Source organism: Bubalus bubalis, chromosome 10 (genome assembly GCF_019923935.1).
Source record: "Bubalus bubalis isolate 160015118507 breed Murrah chromosome 10, NDDB_SH_1, whole genome shotgun sequence".
Lineage (NCBI taxonomy): Eukaryota > Metazoa > Chordata > Mammalia > Artiodactyla > Bovidae > Bubalus > Bubalus bubalis.
In genome coordinates, this window is record NC_059166.1 from 78763641 (window position 1) to 78786114 (window position 22474).

Consider the following 22474-nt stretch of genomic DNA (forward strand, 5'->3'; position numbering starts at 1 on the left):
TCCTCTCTTTCTATTCCTGGTCATTTTACTTTTTGTTTCACCCACTTCAAGTTCTAGCAATTCATCATCGTTTTCCAGAAGCACCTTGGTAGGCAGCCACCCTTCAGTAACTTCACTAACCAGCTTTGGCAAGTGCCTTAAGTTAATCAGCGACTCTACAGTCGAGCCTAAGCATGTGGAAAAAGAATGCCCCTTTTAAAGTGAGTGCTCTCCTCCGGTGGCTGTGTTTTCTGGTGGAAGAGAGAGCCAGCACTTTGGAGAGTAGTTTGTTGCCTGTTTCCACTGCAGGATAATTAGTCCCGGCCAATGGGTGCCACACGTAGTGTTTGGGAGTAAGTATGCAGAAACAGTAATTACTGCACCTACATATTTTCAGGGGCCAGATGGAGGGATGGGGGAGGGACGCTCAGGGGCCCATGTTAATTATCTGCTCTGTGAATCAGCTGCTGAGTAACTTGGTCCCTCCAACCCAATGCTGCTATGTGGGAATGTGAGCCTGGTGTTGCTAAATTTTCTCATCTCTTTCAGAAGAAATTGAATTATGGATGATATGTGGCAAATCCCCCCAATTTTGCAGCATTAGCCACTGTTTATGGGGAGTATAAAGTAGTGAGCAGTGCAAAAAGCACTTCCCTACTGCTGAGTCCAAGTGACAGGCTGCCGACTAAAGGCCTCCAGCATTGATATTAATATAAACCTTCAGTTTTTACTTATTTGTGAGTGATCTGTATTGTAACTATTTTGTTTTGATGAATGAGTCTCAAAAGGACGTTCCTATTATTTTTGGTGAACTAGAACAAAGAAGCTTGTTTAGTTGGTGCTTTGTAAATAAAGTTTTCTTTTGTAGATACACAAAGACCCTTTAAGAACGGACATTACATCAGGGCATTACTAACCATTGATTTCATTTGAAGTTGTAGAATGTTGAATCCAGAAGGGACCTTACCAGCAAGTAAAATGACCCCTTTCGTATAAGGGCTGAGAGGGTAACAGGCAGGAAGGCCAGGGGTCTCCAAATGGAGGAAATAGGCTGCAAGTGTCTCTTAAAATTCTGTGTTGCCATGACAACACCTGGTTCCCCCTGAACTTAACTTTTCTCAAACTTTGAGCTAGCCAATGCGTTTTTCTTACGGAAATGTTTTTCTTAAGCTATGTTAATGAAACTATGTATTTGCTTTGGAATTTGCCTTTCTTCAAAATGGTTCCACCTAAGACTAACTTTTTTTCCTTTTCTCAAACTTTGGGCTGATAATAGCTCAACAGACCAGTATTCATATCAATTGTTTTATGACTGGGAGATGACACACTTCATGCCATCAGATCTCAAAAATGCATATTATGGGAGAGGGGCCGAGTGAAACTCCTCAGCCTTGAGGTGTCTCTCTTATCTGATTAATAGCTTCCTAACAGACATAAAACATCTGGCTAAGACTAGCAGAGGGGCACTCTCCGTCCCCCTTCTGATGTCTATGTCAGAAGCTTTCTCTTTTTCATACTTTTATTAAACTGCTACACAAAAGCTCTTGAGTGATCAAGCCTGGTTCCTGGTCCCAAAGCAAAATCTTCTTTGGAGATCAAGAATCTGACACTGTTCACCCTAAGCTATCAGGACCTTAGGTCAGGCCATTGAGGATGAGTTTTAAAATTAAGTGATAGTTTTCTAGTAATAACTTCTGTGGTCAAGAGTGCTTTGCCTTAGCAACTGGTTTAATAAATATTTGTTAATCAGCAAAAAAAAAAAAAAAAAGAGTGCTTTGCCTTAAAAACAAATGAAAGCATTCTATTTTTTAATGACCAGTCTACTGTAGAGCTCACACAGCTATTCTATTAATAAATAGCAAAAAAAAAAAAAAAATTGTGATTGTATTTAAATCAGGAAAAGTTAAACATTTCTTTAATGATTTAAATGAAATGCTTGTGTAAGAAGAGAGCAAGATATTAAAAACAAACAAACAGGAAAAGAGTGCTTTGCCTTATTGGGTTTCTGTGGCTATATTCAGAGTGGAAAAGCCTGGGAAGGTTTTAGGCTGAAGTGTATAGACTATCTTTAATTTACCATGAATACAGCTGAACAGTGGGACTACCTATGTACTCCTTACTCTCTGAGTAACATTCTTCCTTCTTCCCTTTCTTGTAGTATTATTTCCTATTCTCTGTACCCTAATGTACTCTAAAGTATATCTTTAATGTAATAACCATTAAATTGTTTAATGGTTCCTGCATAGTTTTTGGAGAAGGCAATGGCACCCCACTCCAGTACTCTTGCCTGGAAAATCCCATGGATGGAGGAGCCTGGTAGGCTGCAGTCCATGGGGTCGCGAAGAGTTGGACACGACTGAGTGACTTCCCTTTCACTTTTCACTTTCATGCATTGGAGAAGGAAATGGCAACCCACTCCAGTGTTCTTGCCTGCAGAATCCCAGGGATGGGGGAGCTTGATGGGCTGCCATCTATGGGGTTGCGCAGAGTCGGACACGACTGAAGTGACTTAGCAGTAGCAGCAGCAGCAGCAGCTGAGTTTTTAAATTAAGTGCATGGTTTGCGGGTTGTATCTTGCTGTGTGTTGCCCCAGTTTCTTTTCATACCAGTCAAGTGACCTTTGATAAGACGAGAGTGCCTAACTGCTACTGGGTCGTTTTGGTCAGGTTTGTTGGTCTATGTGGTAGCACGATTTTAGAGAATCACGTATAGGGGACTTTCTAAAAGATCTGTTTAAGAGTAGAATGAACTTATGCATTTAACACTCCATACACCGGAATGAGGAGCTAGGTTTTCTTACCTTCATTTTAAGAGCTCAGAGAGGGATTTCCCTGATGGTCCGGTGGCTAAAAACTGCTCACTCCCAATGCAGGGGGCCCAGGTTCGATCCCTACTCATGGAACTAGATCCTGTTGTGCTGCCACTAAGACCCAGTGCAGCCAAATAAATAAATAGATTAATAATAATAAAATGAAAGTACAGAGAGATTAAGGAACTTTCCCAAAGCCTCCAGCTGATAACAAGTGGAACTAACTTGGGAGGTCAGGTCTTTAACTTAGAAATGATGCTTTTGGCCTTTACCTCACAATTATGTTTAAAAAAAAAAAAAGCAACAGTAAATAAAATCCCACCATAACTAGTAGTCTTGTTTGATAGCATAAATGATAATCATACCTAAAACCTTTACACCTAAACTATGAATAGTTGGAATAATGTTTTGCTCCAAGCATCATCTCTGATTTGTCCTCACGTTTTGTATCCCTCAACCCTACAGCTTGGTCAGTGGTGGGCTTTTATGAAATAGCAAAACCAGAACAGCAAGACTGACATAAAGGAAACAGTGCAACATGTGGGTTGAGACCATGAACTGACCTGAGGTTAATGCCAGGTCTGCCCCTGACATACCGCTGTGGGCAAGTTGGTTGACCTGTGTAAGCGTCTGTTTCTTCCAGCACTAATGAGGCACGCTAATTACAGTGGCTACCCACTGAAGTTATCATGAGAAATAACTGCGCATGTCTGTCCTCTAAATGAAAGTCAGTTGTTGCTGCTCTGCAGCTTCCTCTCCTATAGTTGGCTGTACTTTGTTGCCTCTAAGGTAAGCCTGCTGCCTTCTAAGAACCTTTATCATTCCCCTTCTTTGAATTTCTTTCTCAGAGATGACAACTCTATCTGCTAAATGCAGATTTGTAACTTGAATATGGTGTCGTCTTTGGGGTGAATCTCTAAAGGAGCCTTGAGGCTTATGACGAAATCTCAGTTCAGTTCAGTCGCTCGGTCGTGTCCAACTCTTTGTGACCCCATGGACCGCAGCACGCCAGGCCTCCCTGTCCATTACCAACTCCCGAAGTTTACTCAAACTCATGTCCATTGAGTTGGTGATGCCATTCAACCATCTCATCCTCTGTCGTCCCCTTCTCCTGCCTTCAATCCTTCCCAGCATCAGGGTCTTTTCAAATGAGTCAGTTCTTCACATCAGGTGGCTAAAGTATTAGAGTTTCAGCCTCAGCATCAGTCCTTCCAATGAATATTCAGGACTGATTTCCTTTAGGATGGACTGACTGGATTTCCTAGCTGTCCAAGGGACTCTAGAGTCTTCTCCAGCACCACAGTTCAAAAGCATCAATTCTATGGCACTCAGCTTTCTTTAGAGTCCAAAGCTCACATCCATACATGACTACTGGAAAAACCATAGCCTCGACTAGATGGACCTTTGTTGGCAAAGTAATGTCTCTGTTTTTTAATACGCTGTCTAGGTTGGTCATAACTTTTCTCCCAAGGAGTAAGCGTCTTTTCATTTCATGGCTGCAGTCACCATCTGCATCCAAAATCACTGCAGATGACAAAATATGATTAAGCCCAAATTTGGAGTTAGACAGGAAACCTGAACAAATCTCGAGTGCCGGGTTTTGGTATCACCAGTGGCTGGATGGGTGGGAACTATTCTTGTGCCTGGAGGAGTGTGAATGGTAAGCTTCCCACTACATCCACCACTTCGCCTGGACTCTGGCTTTGATCGCCTCTTGGCTGGATTGCCATTGCCGCCTTCTCCACAAAGTCTTTGTTTCTAGTCAGTCGTATCTCTTCCTGACCTTCCCTCCTTGGCTCCACAGCACTCTGTCTAAACTGCAGATCTGGCTGGGCCACTTCCCTGCCGGAGCCCTGAGTATTGCCTAGTGATGCTTCTCAAACTTTGGTCATTCACTTCCTTTCCAAATACCCCCATATCTGCAAACCATCTGTACTACTATTTCCTTAAGAGTTGTCTTCAAAGGATTTAGATCAACTCTTTTTTTTTTTTTTTTAAACTTAGGCTTTTCCTGAGCAGTAATATCTGTGAAATTTAGGAGCTAATAATATGCTAATTGTGTTGACTCCCAATACACTTGAAATAAATACATAACTATGGAAATAGGTTCCTCTGGGCATCCTCTGAAGTCACTGGAGCTACCCCTGATACACTTTGGAGAACGGTAGCCCCGGAATAAGGTCAGAGCATATTATCTTGTGCCCAGGATTTGCTGTGACCCAGTGACCCAGCTCCTCTGGCTTTTTCTCCTCCGCTCTCCTGTCAGTCCATTAACAAAGGATAAAACTCTATCTTTTTTCCCACCTGTCAGGAATTCTTCCCCTCCCTGATGAGTTCTTATCCTACGTGGACATCCCAGCCCTGATGCCCACTGGCTTCTGCCATTGTATTGTTGGAACTGTGTTAGGCATTTTTGTTGGCTTCTCTCAACCTGATCGCTCAAGGGCAGGGGCTGGATCACCCTGGGCAGGCACTGTGTCTCAGTAGCCTGTCCCGATTACAGAATCTGTGTCAAGAAGCCACAGGGACGTGATTGCATTATCTCTCCTTCCCTCTGCCATGTCCAGTGTGACCTCCTTCCAGCATCACCCTGCCCTTACGATGCCAGGTCTTTTTGCATGTCCCCTCCAGTGGAATACTTCTTCCCTTCCTCCTGTAACTGACTGGTCCTTCAAAACTCAGCTGGACCTGGACCCCTCAGAGGCCTTCCCTGACCCCAGCGTGAAACGATTCTCCACCAGGCTTACCTTTGTTGTCACTCTTCTTAAAATAATAATAACAAGAAAGAAAGAGGCTCAACAGATTGAGCGTGGAGGCCAGAGTGGGATGTTGGAGCAGAGAGATACAAGAGCATGTGGCTGCAGCAAAGAGCCCATTAGGGAGACTGACATAAAACAAAGCTCTCCGGCAGCCCTAAGGAGTTTGAAATTCCCCTAAAACCTCCAGGGAGAGCGCAAGGATTGTGCACAGCTGGGTCAAGTACCAGATTTGTACTTGATCACCTCGCTTCTACTTCTCTGCCTCTTCCTCCTGGCTTCGTTCCAGGACTTCTCTTCCTGCTGCTTCCTTACATACCAGGTTTTTCCAGGACCCAGTACCTGTCCTGTGAGTTCCCTGCTCACAGGTGTTACCACCCTTATTGCTTCATGACCGCATGGTAGCCAGCAGGGCGGTAATTACTGGTAATGCAGGAATTGTGTTGGCTTGGCCAGAGGCCGTAGATAGTGTTCTGAGGTAACTGAGGCCGAAGCTTGGTGACTCATGGAGACCACAGGGTGAGTCACTGCGCTTCAAAAATAAAATAAAAGCCATCAGCGGGCTGTCAGTGGTCAAGACAAATGATGCATGAGATACTGTTGAGTTTCTTCACAGCAGGTCAAGTTTGAGGAAGTCAGCTTCACTAAAGTAGTGAGGGAGGGAACAGGATGTAAAAACCCTGCCTCCATCCACACAGTTTCTGAGGCAGGTTTCTTCTGTGCTGTGCTAAGTCGTTTTAGTCGTGTCTGACTCCTTGCCACCCTATGGACTGTAGCCCGCCAGGCTCCTCTGTCCATGGGATTCTCCAGGCAAGAATACTGGAGTGGGTTGCCATGCCCCCCTCCAGGGGATCTTTCTGACCTAGGAATCGAACCCTTGTCTCTTATGTCTCCTTCATTGGCAGGCAGGTTCTTTACCACTAGCACCACCTGGGACAAAGGGCATATACTAGAAGGTTAATAGAATCAGGAATAAAAAGGAGTTGCGAAAAAAATGTTTAACCCAAATGTTAACAATACAACCTGAAGGGAAGATGAGGTATGGGAAGGAAGCCTTAGAAACAAAATCTCGAGGCTTATTTTTTTGTTTGTTTGTTTGGGGTTTTTTGACCACAAAGCAACGCATGTGGGATCCGAGTTCCCTGACTAGGGATCGAACTCATACCCTTTGCATTGGGAGCTCGGAGCCTTAACCACTGGACCACCAGGGAGGTCCCAGAGGCTTATATATGTATTTTTAAGAATGGGGAAGTGCAAGTAAATTTGTGGATTAAGATGAAGGAGATAAAACAGTGGAGAAGTGAGATGGGAATAATGGAGGGAGACCGCTCAGCGGTGGGACTGTCTGAATTTCTGAAAGGAGGGTTAAAACAGGAGAGCAGTTACTTCTTCTGAAGAGAAAGCTTACTAAGAGGGGCCAGAGGGGAGCACCTTATTAGAATGGTACAACAGAGAGTCCTCTGTTCTGAGAGGCAGGGTGGGTAGAAGAGAGACCGAATATGGACTGAGGGCTGAATCTGGAATAGCTGCTGACTGGAGGAGCCACAGTGGAGAGGCGCTGGAGGGGAGTAGAGAGCCCCACAAGGGCGGGTTTCCTCTGGCACATGTTGGGTGCCCTTGACTTGTAGTGGACCCATTAAGCTCCAATAAGCAAATTCAGCAACATCCATCGTCTCACTAGAGGAGTTAGAAAGATGATTGTTTCTGTGAATAGGCATTTGGAAGGGCAGGTGCAACAGGAGGATGAAAGCTGTGTGCCCTTAGGAGGCCCTGGTTGGGGTGAGGTGCAAAGACTGGCCTGGAAGTGTGTGAATTCCCGAGGGGCTGATGCTGGGGAAAGGCGAGGGGTGAGGGTCAAGGTGAGAGCAGAACTGACGGGGTCGTGGTCGTGAGGAACACATGGGCGAGGGGAGGGCAGAGGGACAAGGAGGGGGTTTTCAGAACTTCAGGCCTGTTTCCAGAGGGCAGGATTCGGTTCTGGGAACTAACCACCAGGAAAATCCAGTTAAGCTGGCCAAAAAGAACTGTTCCAGGAATTAGGTTATAGAAACTTAAATAAACTCAGGGTCACTCTAATCTAGAAGGAGAAAAAAGATGAAGTCACATCCTCTTCTCTTTGGTCTCCAAGGACCAAAGAATGAAGCAATCAAACTGGCTCCAAATGAGATTTAATTTTCTCTTGTAGAATGGGCCTTTTTAACTGTTCACCCCTGCTTCCCCTCAGAGGCATAGTGTGAAAACCTCTCCTCGTGAGACAATGAGGAGGTTTTACATGTGGGAGGCTATGGTTGAGGGACGCTGGGGTGTGCCAGGGTCCTGGGCATCTGAGAGAAGAGACTCAAGCACTTCCCAGCAGGTTGCCTGTTGTACAACCTATTTTGGAGGTTTCCTGTATCCCCTGGGGCTTCTCAAGGCTGGGGAGACTGTTGGCTGCAGGCAGAGAGCCTGCCACCTGAGAGAGGCGGGAGGCTGTCCAGGGCTGTTGCACACCCGTTGCAGCCAGCGGAGAACCGTTCCCAGCGGTGTGGCTGAGCAGAGTAGGCTGCCCTGATGTTCCCCAGGCCTGGAGCTGAGTGCTGTGTGCAGTGCGTGGAAGTGTGGAGGAGGAGGTATGGGGGGTGTGCCCCCATGTGACCTAAGGGTCACTCAGGGCATCTCACACCTACTTAAGCTTCGTTCATAAAACCCCAAACCAAGGAAGTAGTCGACCCATTCTATGAGACCCTTGACTGGACAGTTGCAAAAGTGCACCATCCCCCTTGGGGCTCAGCATTCATGAAAGAGAAGGCAGTCAGCTTAGACTGGCTGGAACATTTCCAGTGATGGGGTATTCAGGCACATCATTCAGTCTTTGGAGCCTCAGTTTTCTGATCTTTAAACTGGGCCTAATAACACTTGACTCTTAGAGCTGTTGTGTAATGTGAGGTCCTCAAGGCGGGGAATCCAATCTTTTCCTTTTAGGTAGCTGATATATTTCCTCAGCATTGCTTAAAACATAAGGTTGCTTCTTTGTTTAACAGTAAAATTTTTCTGACACTGACCTTCTTTTCTGTGGTATTTTGAGAATGCCTGTCCTCTCCGTTCTAGATACTTCCTTTTGTGGTAAGTTCAGCAAGCCCAGGGGTTGTCCAGTTTAAAGGGCTGGCCCTGGCTGCTCTTGACTTGGCTACAAAATAGGCCACTCTGTCACCCAACAATCCCAGAGGCTTGATTCACCTCTCAGGAAATCCAGCCATCCCTAGAGAAGAGAATGGAATAAACCTGTCTTCCTTGGTCACCGCAGATTCTTGCCCCAGGTTGACATAGTTCTTCTAGAGAGAAAAGTGCATGGTGGCAAGAATACTTTGTGCCAGAACTCACCTTTCCCTCCCCAGCCCTTCACTTGTTATAGCTCCTAGGGATCTTATAGTAAAGGAGAGGTAAGCCTGGTTTGCTGCAGTTCATGGGGTTTCACTCAGTGGTGACTGAGTAAACAACAACAAAGAGAACTCACACACACACATATGTATGACATGTGTAGCCATTTCTTTCCATCTTATGCCCACTGTGGCAAGTGGGTTGACCTAAGTTTTTCCATCAGCAACACAACATGCCCAAATTAATCTGCTCCTGAAATAACCATGGCGTGCATATGGATCCCAGGTCATCAGTCTAGATCAGACTGTTCCCCCCACCCCCTTGAAGAGTTTCTCTTCCAGCAGCAAGGGGTAGGAGAGGGGATATTATCCTTTTCTGAGAGCTTACCTCTATTAGGACCAGCTTAATTCAACAGAGATGCTCTGATAATGTTGAACTTTGAAAAAGAAAGTATTGGGCATGAGATTCCTCCTTCTTAGGAAATCATTTGGCCCTCATATGGATCTTCCGTCCCACCCACCTGCCCAGTGGGTTATAGGAATAAGCTGTGGTCATCAAACAGGGACTGTTCAACTCTACCCTCCTCTAAAATAATATGTCCTACTCACCTTGAATCTGTATAATAAAAAGAATTGCTCAAATGGTTTCCCAAGCAATTTATTGTCTTGGTCACCAAAAAGGGAAGTGACTGGCAATTGCTGAGATAGGAACTCACCTTAAAATCTTCACTGACCTGCACTTGTCACAATTTATATTTTCTTATAAGAAAATTTATAATTTATAAAATTATAAATTTTCTTGTAAGAGAAATAAAATTATATTAAATCTTCTTATAATAAAAATAAAATCTTCACTTTGAATCTCTGCCTCATCCCTCATTCCCTTGCAGTCTTACACAGGGACATATGCCAGCATGAGCCTCTAGCATTTCTTAGGAGGCTTCTTCAGTGTTTATACTTGTACAATGCCTTCTCCTTTGAGAGTAACCTGTTAGAGGATAAATAAAGGAGCAGTCCTTCATGGATAGTTAGTTCAAAAGGTGATGAAGAAAATGTGTCTTGTGTCATAACCAGGACGTTAACTGGGAACCAATGCAGAAATCAATGTAGGGTACATATGGGGAAAACTTTGCCATGTGATTCAAAGAACCCTGATTGTCACCTCAGGAGATCTGGTCCTGGCTGTGATGCTGATAGTAGACTTCAAGGCCCTCATTCCCATTCCATTTAATCCATTCAGCTGGATTAAATGATACCTTATATCCTCCAACCCTAATATTCCAGAAGATAGCTCCTCCAGGGCTGGGTCACTGGCTCATAGTGGGTGCACAGGGAGTATTGTTTAAGGAAGCCATGCCCTGCAGCCAGGGACCACCAGGAACACCCCTGAAGTTGAATGAGCTGGCTTGACTTATTGTATTGAAGTAGAATGCATGGGACTTAGGGCCATTTTAGGGCCCTTTCTAGTTAAAGGGTGCTAGAAAGGGGTCACAGGATGTATGTTAGGTGATTCGAAGGAGAACTTTAAGTCGGACGTTACACTGGATTAGAAGCGGAAATCCCATATTGAGGGAGGGAAAGCTAGAGAGGCTAATGCCATAATTGGTGAAGTAGCACAATCATTTATATTAGCCAGATTAGAGGGATGTTTGGTCATTTTTGTGGTTGGACACTGTTTGTGTTCAGATATAAGACCTCAGCAGTCTCATCTCTGTCATGATTCATCGTGGTCATAGAGTGTCTTTGCCTGATGTTAATGTCCTGTGGAATTGTTTATGTTCAATGGGAGATTACCAAAGCTGAGCTGGGAGTGCTAGGCCAGCTCCTCTACCACTGGGACCTGGCTGATAGGAGCAGACTAGCTCCCATGTATCAGGAACTGCTTTCTTCTTTCTCACAAATAAGCTAACCCACGTATATTTAGGAAGCCATTTTATCTGAGGTGGGTAAGCATGTAATGAATGTGTCCTTTTACAAAAGTTAGAGTGAAGCACATTTGCTTCTCAACTCTTTTTCTAAAATACACTTAAGATGGACTAAATTTTAAGTGTTAGAAAACTCAGAAAGAGTTAGAATTGTATACTTATCAACCTTTCCAGGGTCATGATTTATTGTACTGTTTCTAAGTTAACTTTTAATAGGAAGTGTCATATTATGTGATAAAAATAGTTTGGAGATTCAAAAGAGCAAACATATGGCTGGTGGGAGGGCAAAAAACGATGCCATAAGTGAATTGCTCCTTCGATAACACAGTCTCACTTCTGAGAATACATCCTATGGCTCTATCTGTAACACTTGCAAAAATGACGTTCCAAGTTACTCATAGTTATGAGTAAGCATAGTTACATAGTTACATATGCTAACCAAGTTAGCATAGTTTATGACAGCACTGTCTCGAAAACAAGCCAGGTGACCAGGTTAGAGGGCGGTTACATAAACTAGGGTAAATCCACACAGTAAAGTACTGTGTGATTATAAAGGAAACAATGAGGAAGCCATCTCTACTGCTGTGCAAGGATATCCAGGCTCTACTGTTAAGCAAAAAAAGCTAGAGAATAGTACTGTTTTTCATAGAAACAAAAGAGGAAAAGAATTGATATTCATGTTTATTTCTAGCTATAAAAATAGTTATAAATATCAAACCAGTCAGTCCTAAAGGAAATTAACCCTGAATAGTCGTTGGAAGGATTGATGCTGAAGCTCCAATTCTGTGGCCACCTGATGTGAAGAACTGACTCACTGGAAAAGATCCTGATGCTGGGAAAGATTGAAGGCAGAAAAAGAAGAGGGTGACAGAGGATGAGATGGTTAGATGGCATCACCAGCTCGATGGACATGAGTTTGAGCAAATTCTAGGAGATAGTGAAGGACAGGAAGGTCTGGTGTGCTGCAGTCCATGGGGTCGCAAAGAATCAGACACGACTTAGCGACTGAACAACGATGAACAACATACAAACACCACCACAACAACACACAAGGAGATAATAAAGTGGTCACCTAAAGCAGGGAAAGGTGGACCCAGAAGGTGATGGACAGGGATATGAGTAAGATGGAAAGTTCTCATTATTTGCTTTTTTTAAATGTAATTTTAATTTTAAAATTATAAAAATGTACTATCAAGTCCAAAAAATTAAGGAAAGATATATATAATGTATCTTTCTTCTACCTCATTCCATTCCCCAGAGATAACCATTAACCTCAGTTTCTTACATGGCTTTTCAGAGCTGTCCACTGTCTTAGTCAAGGATCTCAGGAGAAACAGAACTGAGAGGATGTGTGTGTGTGTGTAGGTGTATATAAATGTCTGTATATTTATGTATATAAATGTATATTTTATGTATATAAATGTCAAATACACACATATACAGAGAAAGATTTCCTTTAAAGAATTGGCTTACATGGCTATGGGGGCTGCCAAGTTCAAAATGTGCAAGGTAGGCTGGCAGGCTAGAGGAACAGGGAGGGGTTGATATTGTAGTCACAAACCTGAAGGGCATCTAGAGACAATTCCTTCTCTCTCTGGGGACTTTAGTCTTTTTCTCTTAAGGCCTTTGACTGATTGGATGAGGCCTACCTACATTATGGAAAGTAATCTGCTTTATTGAAAGGCTGCTTACTTGTTAATCACATCTTTAAAAAGAAATATCTTCACAGCAACATCTAGACTCGTGTTTGACCAAAGACTGGCCATGGCCTAGCCAAGTTGACATATAAAATTAACTATGACAGCCATGTACAGTTATAACATATATCTGTATTTCTTTCTTTTTTTTTTTTTTTTAGAAAAAAATAGAAACGGTTAGCATATCATAGCACATGGATATACACCTTGTCTTGGGTGCCAACTTCCCTTGTTTTGAAGGAGTAGAATTCTCAAAGGAACTATACCTTTAAAATATATGAAAATTAGAATTTTATATTATGAAAGAAAAGACATAATTATTATAAAAGGGAAAAAACAGCTTAGAAAAACAATTGGTAGTGGTTAATGTTTACATTATATAAAGGCTCCCATATATTGAAAAGAAAAACAATGACTCCACAGTCACAGAGCCAATTCATAGAAGGCAGCAAACATTTGAAAAATGTTCAACCCACTACCACTCAAAGAAATACAGAATCAGTGGGGTAAAACTTAAAATATATATTAAATACATTTAGAAAAAAAAGGATAAGCAAGATTGTTACCTTAGATGCAAACTGCAATGCTCCTGTCAGAGTAGTCAGGCTTTCAAGAGCAGTTTGTTAAGATGGATCACAAGCTATAAAACCATGCCCTTTGGCCTAATAATCCCTCTTCTGGGAACTAATCTTGAGGAGATAATTCAAAAGATGACAAAAGGCATGGATCATGAGGATATTCGTTGCAATGTTATTTGTATAATCAAGGAAAAAGAATTGGAAACAAGCTAAATATCCCAAGGACATAGGGATTTGGGTAATTATGGTTTATTACTTCTGAGAAATGCAGCCATTACAAGTCAGTACAAAGATTAGCAGCAATGGCAAATATGCACTATTTAATGTTACATATAACAATTATGTCTTAGCCCTGATAACAATGGAAAGAAAACCTTGTACATATGATCAAGAACAGGTTAGGACTATAGAAACCTAAAGGCAGTTGGATCCACTGGAATGTTAGAATTATGGTGACATTTTTGTTGTGTGTTTTAATCCTATTAATATTTCTCAGTTGTTGTTTAGTTGCTCAGTTGTGTCTGATTCTTTTGTGTGTGACTGTAGCTCACTAAGCTCCTCTATCCATGAGATTCTCCAGGCAAGAATATTGGAGCGAGTTGCAATTTTCTTCTCTAGGGGATTTTCCTGACCCAGGGATCAAACCTGAGTCTCTTGCAGTGGCCGGGGCATTCTTACCACTGAGCCATCAGGGAACCCTTCAGTTTGTTGCTATAACAGAATATGATAGACTGGGTGGCTTTTAAAGAAGAGGTCTATTCGTGGCAGTTCCAGAGTCTCGGAAGTCCATGATCAAAGTGCTGGCAGATTCAGTGTCTGGTGAGGGCTTGCTCTGGTTCCACAGATGGCTGTCTTTGCACTGCGTTCTCACGTGGCACAGGGGGCTGGCCAGCACTGTGGGGTCTTTTAATCCCGGTCATGAGGGCTCTGCCTCATAACCTACTGCTGCTGCTGCTAAGTCGCTTCAGTCGTGTCCGACTCTGTGAGACCCCATGGACTGCAGCCTACCAGGCTCCTCCATCCATGGGATTTTCCAGGCAAGAGTACTGGAGTGGGTTGCCATTGCCTTCTCTGCCTCATAACCTAAGCACCTCTGAAAGGTCCTACATCCAAATACCATCACTTTGGGGATTAGATATCAACATGAATTTTAGGGGAACACAAATATTCAGTCTACAGCAAGAGTGTTATAATATTTTTACAGTTAGAACTTTTCTAAACTTAGCAATGAGTTAGCCCTGTGCCAAACAGGAGACTCAAATTGAAATTATCATTTTGTAATTGTTAAAGACTTTAAGAATCATTTGATCCTATCTATTTTTTACACCTCCACTATGATGGTTGCAGGTCAGAGAGCTTTTGACTCTTTCACATGGGTGAGGGGTGGGGGATATTTTGGGTGCTAAGACTGAGAGCTCCCGGTCTTTTCTTGGGAACTAGCCACCTCTCTGCTGATTAAGTCTGGAGAGATGCTTCAGATGTTAAATATGTATAAGAGAACAGAGATATTGAAGGCAAGACTGCATTCCTAGTATTGGTTAATTTAAATCTGTTTCTAATGTTAAAATGATAGCTAGTATTTTCCCTGATATTTTCTAGTTATTAAAGATATTTTATTAAAATTATGATATAATAATGTTTCAGTCTACATAAAGAGCCATTGGAATATTGCTTTGTTCCCATCTAAAGTTTCAGGTCAATTTTTCCCCTGTGAATAGAAAAATCCAATAAATGAGGATCCAATGAAGAAAAAAAAATTTTGGTGTAAATATTTCACTGTGTTTTGTACCTTTAAGTGTCATTTTTGATCTTTTCCTCAGATTGAAAGACATTTTTCTCAATGTCTGTGGACTTTTGCTTGCATTTATTGACTTATTTTCCAAATTTGGAATGCACAAGTAGAGATTGTCTTCAACATGGGAGATTTCCCAAGTAGCAACATGGACTTGCTAAGCAGGAAAAAGATAGTTGTACGTGCCCAAGTTCCTACTAGTGCCTGCCAGGAAAGTAGATTTGGTGTTAACCCCTATGGCAAACGTGTTTTTCAGGGTGGATCACTTGTATACGTTCTTTGTCCAATGGTCGCCTGACGTCTATGGGAAAGATGCCAAAGAGCAAGGCTTTGTGGTGGTGGAGAAAGAAGAACTGAATATGATCGACAACTTCTTCAGTGACCCAAGCACCAAGAGCTGGGAGGTGAGACTCAAGAGGGTCAGACTGTCGTCCTCAAAGTACAAAGCACGAACAAAATGTTCTTGTGTCCAAAATCCAAGCACTTTTTGGCTGGCAAGAAGTTAAGATTTCCTGTGCACCTTTGAAATCCTATGAGGAAAAACCTTATTCCTCTGTTTGAAACTAGTTTTGTGTATCAGAAAGACACTATCACCACACCTACCAGCCAGTCATTTCACTTCCTTTTTTTGAAACTGATGCAGGGTCCCCATTACGTACATGATGAAAGTCAATCTTCTTAATTTGGCCTGAAAAACCATTCATAATTTATTTTTTGAGCACTTAGCAAGCCCTTCTCATGTTAGGAGCACAATGGATGGGCTAAGTAGAATTTACCATCAAGGAGTATGGATACATCATTACAATAGTGAAGTGAAGTGAAAGTTGCTTAGTCGTGTCCGACTCTTTGCAACCCCATGGACTGTATAGTCCATGGAATTCTCTGGGCCAGAATACTGAAGTGGGTAGCCTATCCCTTCTCCAGCGGATCTTCTCGACCCAGGAATCAAACCAGGGTCTCCTGCATTGCAGGTGGATTCTTTACCAACTGAGCTATGAGGGAAGCCCTGATAGCTCAGTTGGTAAAGAATCATTACAATATAGTGAAGTAATTGCCATTATAGGCGAGATGCCACAGGCTATGGAAGCATGTACCCAGGCACCTGAATGGAGCTAGGGGATCAAAGGAAGTGACCCAGGAGAAATAATCTGAGCTGAGATCAGAAGTGGGGGGACAGGCAGCTGGGGTGGAAGTGGGACACAGAGCATGTTCTGGCCAGAGAGAAAAGTCTGCTGTGCAGAGGAATGACCCAAGGGAGAAATAGAGAGTGTGGGGCTTTTGATGAACTAATAGAGAGTTCAGTGTGGCTGGTTCACAGAGTGCAAAGCTGAGGGAGTGGCAAGAAATGAAGCTGGAGATAATGAAATGGCAGATCACAGAGGACCTATGAACTGCTTGTTAAGAGTTTGGTCATTTTCCTAAGGGCAGTAGAAAGGCACTGAGCTGTTTTGAGCCTGGAGAAGTAAATACAGACATGCATTTTGGAGAGCCTGCTCTTGCCGGCAGATGTTCAGTTGATTGGAATTGGACAACACTTGAAGACACGCTAGGAAGCTCTTGCAGTAGTCACTGTTGAGAGCGAGCAGTTGCTGAAAGAATGACAGTGACGACAGAGGAAACTGAGCGCTTTTGAAAGATAGGAGGAGAAAGAGGATTTTGTGAGCAATTAATTACATGTGGAAAGTAAGAAAGATGTCGAGATTGATCTCTTTAGCTTTTTAGGTTTTTAGAATGGAAAGTGGAAGGATCGAGGTATCAGCCCTTCATTGTGATAAGGAGCATAGCAAGAAGATTAGGTTTAGTAAAAAATGCTCTGTGTTCTGATCACAGGAATCAGTCAACAGGAAAGAACTAAGGTTTGTGTTTTGGATCTAAAACCAAAGGTAGTAGTCGGTGACTTCAGCAAAATAGCAGATTCATTAAAGTGGCAGCTTCAAAATGTAGCTTCTAACATTCAGTGAATGTATCCAGGGTGAGTGAATGGAGCTAGTGGATGTGGGCTCAAATTTGGTTTTGGAGAATAAAAATGAGATGGCAAGCTTGGAGAGAATGTGAGGGTGGGAGGTTTTCCTTCTCATGAGAGAGACTTTAACCTTTCGGAAGAGGTCAGCAGGAACAGTGGAGTAGACGGTTCAGCAGATAAAATAAGAGAGGGCATAAGCCAGGGACTAGATCCCTGAGAACTGGCAGGGAATGTAGGGGTGGGGATAGGATTGGTCTTAGGTGTTCAGGCAGCAGAAAAGAATAGGATGTGTGTGAATAGAATGCAGATTCAGTGGAGGTATTGTATAAGTTGTGGTATTGCTCATTTGATGATTTCTTGGTAACCGCAGAAGGGGGCATCTCCTAGACATGAAGAAGGGAGGACTTGGAGAAATATGGAGAAGGTCTGAGTAGGAGCTATAGAAACTAGGAATAATGCCAACTGATGAGCTGCAGGAGGATGGCTGCCTGCTACTGAAGGCCCAGGTGGGGTCTGGCATCAGGCTGCAGTGGGGGGTGGCGGGCGGTGAGTGTTCTCCAGCAACACTCCCTACCTGGATGTAGGTTCATCAAGTGGCTGTCAGATCTTCCAAGACTGGCGCTCTGTGAGACGGGGACGGTGAAGGGTGATGAGGCCGGCCCCTTGGGTCTAACTCCTCTGACATGCCTGGTCCTTCCATGTGTGTGCCTCACTCGTCCCTTTCTCATTTACTCACTCCCAGCCCTCATGTGCACGCACACACAGCTTGCTGCGGCAGGCTCCTGTCTTCCTTCAGAGGTCCAGCTCACTGGTCAGTGCTGCGAGGCTTTCAGTCGATTGCTCCTCCTGTGCTCCCTCAGCCCACTGCTCCTAGCTCTGTCGTCTGTGGCCCCGCACTTGGCTTGTGTGCATGTTTGCCTTCACATTGTTCATTCTTGTTTGAAACCATTGATTAAAAATAGGGCTTCCCAGGTGGCACTAGTGGTAAAGAACCCGCCTGCCAGTGCAGGAGATGTAAGAGACTCAAGTTCGATTCCTTGGTGGGGAAGATGCCCTGGAGGAGGGCATGGCAACCCACCCCAGTATTCTTGCCAGGAGAATCCCAGGGATAGAGGAGCTTGGCGGGCTACAATTCATGTGGTCACAAAGAGTCAGACACGACTGAAGCAACTTTAGCACAGCACAGCACAAGCCTATTAGACTCTACTTTCCTTGGCTTTTCTTATCATTTCTGTTTTGCTTTGTTTTATTTCTATCTCTGGCCAGTCTTTCTGAGTACACTTTTTAAAAAAATATTTATTTATATTTAGCTGCATCAGGTCTTAGCTGTGGCACACGAGCTCAGTAGTTTTGAGCTTAGTAGTTGTGGCTCATGGGCTTAGTTGCCCTGGGGTAAGTGGGGTCCTAGCTCTCCAACCAGAGATCAAACCCATGTCTCCTGCATTGGAAGGCAGATTCTTAACCACTAGGCCACCAGGGAAGTCCCCCAAATATACTTTGCTTGTTCCTTTTCTCATGGTGTTCCCCAAGGGTTTATCTCTGACTCTTCTTTCTTCTCATCTATTACATCTTCCTTGGATGAGCTCATCAGCTTTTGAGATTTATGCTGCGGATTCCCACATGTCTGCTTCACATGCTTCCTTCTTTCCAAGCTGCTGCTCTCAAGCACATAGATGCCCCACAGGCACCCCTGGGTCTCCACGAGGCAGAGATGGTGTGACATGGGCATTCTGGCTAAGGTATCAGGGAATATCAATTCCTGTCCTCCTCACCTAACCATCTGTGCCCAAGAGGCCCCCGTGAGGTATGTGCACAGAGGAAGCAGAGCTAGGAAAGGTGTATTTTCTTGTAGAGGCTATGGTCTTTTGCCCCAGTATAGAGGCCTAGAGAAAGGGTTTCAATTGCTTTGGGAATTCAGTCCTTTCCTGACTAGGTCTGGATATCTTGAACTGAAACAGCCCTCGTTTAGGCCTATTCTCTTTCCACTAATCCCAACCTTGAATCTCAGCTCCTGACAACTCCAGTGGCAGAAGTGGCCATGCCCACCAGCACACAGAGGAAAAGGCACTAAGGAGGCATGTGGAGAGAGAAAAGTCTGCTTCCCAGGCTAGAGTCGAGTGGGCTTGAGTGAGCCTCTCAGACTGAGCCACTGAGCAGGATAAAAGAGAGAGCACATCCCTCTAGAAGGTGTGCCTCTAGACCTGTGGTGGAAGAGGAAGAAAAGAAGAAGGGACGGAGGAAGAGGAAGAAATGGGGTGGGCTCTTCCAAGACCCTAGTGCTCTTGTTAACACTTGGGGCACATGGAAAGAAGAGATACCTGGAGACAGAGGTGACTGGACTGTTATCCCGGTTTCTTGCCACGTGGACAAGAAAGTCCAAAAGTAAGATGAGGAGAAGAATGCTGTCTAGGCTCCTTCCCATGCAGGAGCAGACTTGGCTTACTAGCATTACCTTAAAGCCGGGCCCCAGGCATCCCATTGCTTCTCCTCTGTGGGTGGGGAAGAGGAACCTTCACTCCCCTAACAGGTGTCTGATCCTCAGCATGTCCATAAAGTCCCGTCATCTTCCCCCAAATGTGCTTGTCCTCATGCCTTCCCATCTTAATTAGTGGTGCCCCAAGTCAGAAAACTAAATATCATCCCAGATTCTTCTCTTTCATCCTCAGTCATCTCTAGTTAGAATTTGTGGATTCTGATCTTATGGGGGGTGGGGCCCACCGCCCTAGTCAGCTGTCTGCACCCTTTCAAGGGCACCTCCAGCCACCCCAACCACTAGTCCACCCTCCATAACAAGCTCTTTAAATAAGCATTATTTCCTAATTTTATAAAATACCTGCTTATTATATTAAATTTGAAAGCTATAAAAAAGTACAATGCAGAACATATTTAAAATAATATCTAACCACACAACACTTTTGTACATTTTTTAAACTCTTTCTATCATAGAGTGTTTTCTAGGGGTTAAGGGTAGGGAGAGTGAGTCTCTTTATTTTTGCAAAATGAGATCATTTTTATGTATAGTTTGGTATCTGGCTTTTCTTACCTGACATCTTGTGAGAATTGTATCATATTTAAGGATTTTGAAGCCTCGTTTTAATGGTTACATATTTTAAACCTCAATCAAAATTTCACAATTCCGCCACTTGTAGAAATCGTGTTCATTCAAGTTTTTCACAAGGATGAGATGATGTGTAACTCTGACTCTTTTCCTAATTTCCTGAAAGTGAAATTACTTAGCATAAGGGCATTACTTTTTTAAGTCTCCTAATTTTGTATACAATGACAGTTTGCCAGACATGTGAGGAGTACCCTTCTCACTGTGCTTCTGCTAACAGAAAGCCTCATTAACTGTTATTCCTTTCTCAAAACTTCTGCTAATTTGAAAAACAGACAAATGATATATTGTAATTGCTTGTGTCACGCCTTGCAAAGCAGCTGGCACTTGGGGTCAAATAGAAAGCACTCAGCAAACGTTAGCTGTCGCGAAGCGCCAGGCACTGAAGGGCATGACAACTCACTGGCACAGAGTCCAAGTGCTTCTGCGCTAGATTGGGTCCAGACTCTTGCACTGAGAATACGTTCTGGCCAACCTGAGACTGGTCACCAAATATCCTCCACAGCCTCATGCCCCCTGGGATGATCTATGCAGTGGCGCTCAATCCCCCAGGGGTACCAAAAGGCCATTTTTGACCTGGAAAACTCACAGAAAGATCCTTGAAAATTGATCCAATAGCGATCTGCATTTTTCTCCAAGCCCTAGAAATCTCATCTGGGCAGTAGAGGAAGACTCATCATGCTTATTTGTCATTAAGATTAATATTTTGAAAGGTTAAAAGGTAAATTTTACTTTGCCAACTCTTTTGAAAAACTGAATCTAAAGTAACATTTTTCTCAGCTTCATATAAACCAGATGTTCTTCCTTTTTTGACGTCTCTCATACCCAACAAACACGACAGGGTCTTGAAGTGAAACGCCATTGTTCTCAATGTAATGAACCTACCTCCAGTAAAGCCTCCTTTTCATCTTTCCTTTGAGATTCAAACTGATGTCAGCGCGTGCACTCAAAGTTTTAAAATGGAGATTTCCCTTCAGAGAGGTGCAGGAAAAAAAAAAAATCTGAGAAGGCAGGGCTAGAAAAAGCTAGCTCAGGCAGCCAGAGGACAGTTGGGAAGAAAAGTACAAGATGAAGAAGAAGGGGGGAAAAAATCGCACAACAATGAGGTTTTGTTGTGCTGTTAGGAAACCACCACCATTTCAAAGGTGAAAGTGTCATTTTACAGCCTCACAGCTATGCCTAACAGGAAGTGTGTGTTTGCTCGAAATCCTAATTTGGGTGTGTTCCTGTAGAAATATTGAACGCTCTCCTAAGGGAAACAGAAACTCAGTCATGCAGGAAACTAGATACTGCATAAGGAGTTGTAGCTCCCCGTGGCTGTAACAGTGCTGTGGAGGCAGACAGGCAAAAAACCTGTTCCTCCTCAGAGAGCAAGCAGGCGGTTCCCACCCCTTCACCATGCGAGTCCGAAGACTGCCTCCAGACATTCAGATTTTCTATTGTGCCAGACCGGACCAAGAGCCTTTTGTGAAGGTATGTTGGCGTCCTGATAGCTTATCAGGTGGCCTCGGACCCTCTGCGCTCTGCCACTCAGATGTTTTGAAATGCTTTCTAATTAGAAAGGATCAGGCTGCTTTCTCAGCCAGAGCAGATCTTTTATTCACTTTGGAGAGAGACACCAGTGTGGTTTGCCCTTTTCCTTTGGAGTCAAAATTCCACACTTTATTTTTTCATTCTGCAGCCCCATTTTGTACTTGTGCTAAATGCAGAGGTCCCCCCAAACATGTGCTTTACCTAACACATTTAAAATGCTGAATTTGTGATTCTTTGACAGTGTGTTCTTTAAGTAAATGCCCCTTAGAAAATGATAAAAATTTAAGGGCCAATAAATCAGGCTCAGGTGACAGCATTCTGGAAACTGAGTAGTCATTATCTGGCAAATTTTCAGTAAGGTAACGTAAGTGCTTTTTCTCTATAATGCAAAAATCATTCCATTGTACTCAGGTATTTTAGTATATTAGTTACCTTCTCTCTATACCCTTCAATTTCAAAATACTTTGGTGACTTATCCAGATTTTCAGAGAAGCGAAAAGATTCGAACTTGACAAGTGTATTTAGGATGAAATAAATGGTGTGTGCCAACATCGTGCCTCTGTTCTCAGCTTTGAAGGAAATACTACTTTGATGGCTTCTGAACTGTCCATAAAGAATCGTAACATAATCTAGACTAAAGCTTGATGCCCCTTTGTTTTGTTATTTTCCATAGATGTTTATCATTCACTGTTACTATAATTGCTTGTTGGTTGCTATGTGCCTGGCCTTGAGAGGAAACGTTAGGAGTCTTGATTAAAAAGCTATCCTTAATCTTCCCAATTTCCCTATTTATAGAAGACTTACTCATAGTATGATCTCTAATTACCCCCTTAATAATTCAAATTTAGATGCAGGCTACTGGAGAATCATTCAGGGCATTTCAAGGGTTGAATCATTTGTGAAATTATACATAATTCTTACCTGATGGCCTAGAGTAACAAAACTGGAAAACTTGTGACTTAATTTGTTCA

The 22474-nt window shown here is 43.3% G+C and overlaps 1 protein-coding gene across 6 annotated transcripts in view; it reads left to right on the top strand.

Moving 5' to 3' along the window:
- The window catches only part of NCOA7 (nuclear receptor coactivator 7), a 159023-nt gene that overhangs the window by 126109 nt on the left and 10440 nt on the right, over positions 1 to 22474 (top strand). For 5 of the 6 annotated variants that reach the window (XM_006042573.4, XM_006042574.4, XM_006042572.4 and 2 more), the window contains one exon: positions 15149 to 15296. In XM_006042573.4, the coding sequence (XP_006042635.4) occupies positions 15149 to 15296 (148 nt within the window). Of the gene's footprint in view, positions 1 to 15148; positions 15297 to 18814; positions 21444 to 22474 lie in introns of those variants that run through there. The other variant, XM_006042576.4, reaches the window with a different exon arrangement.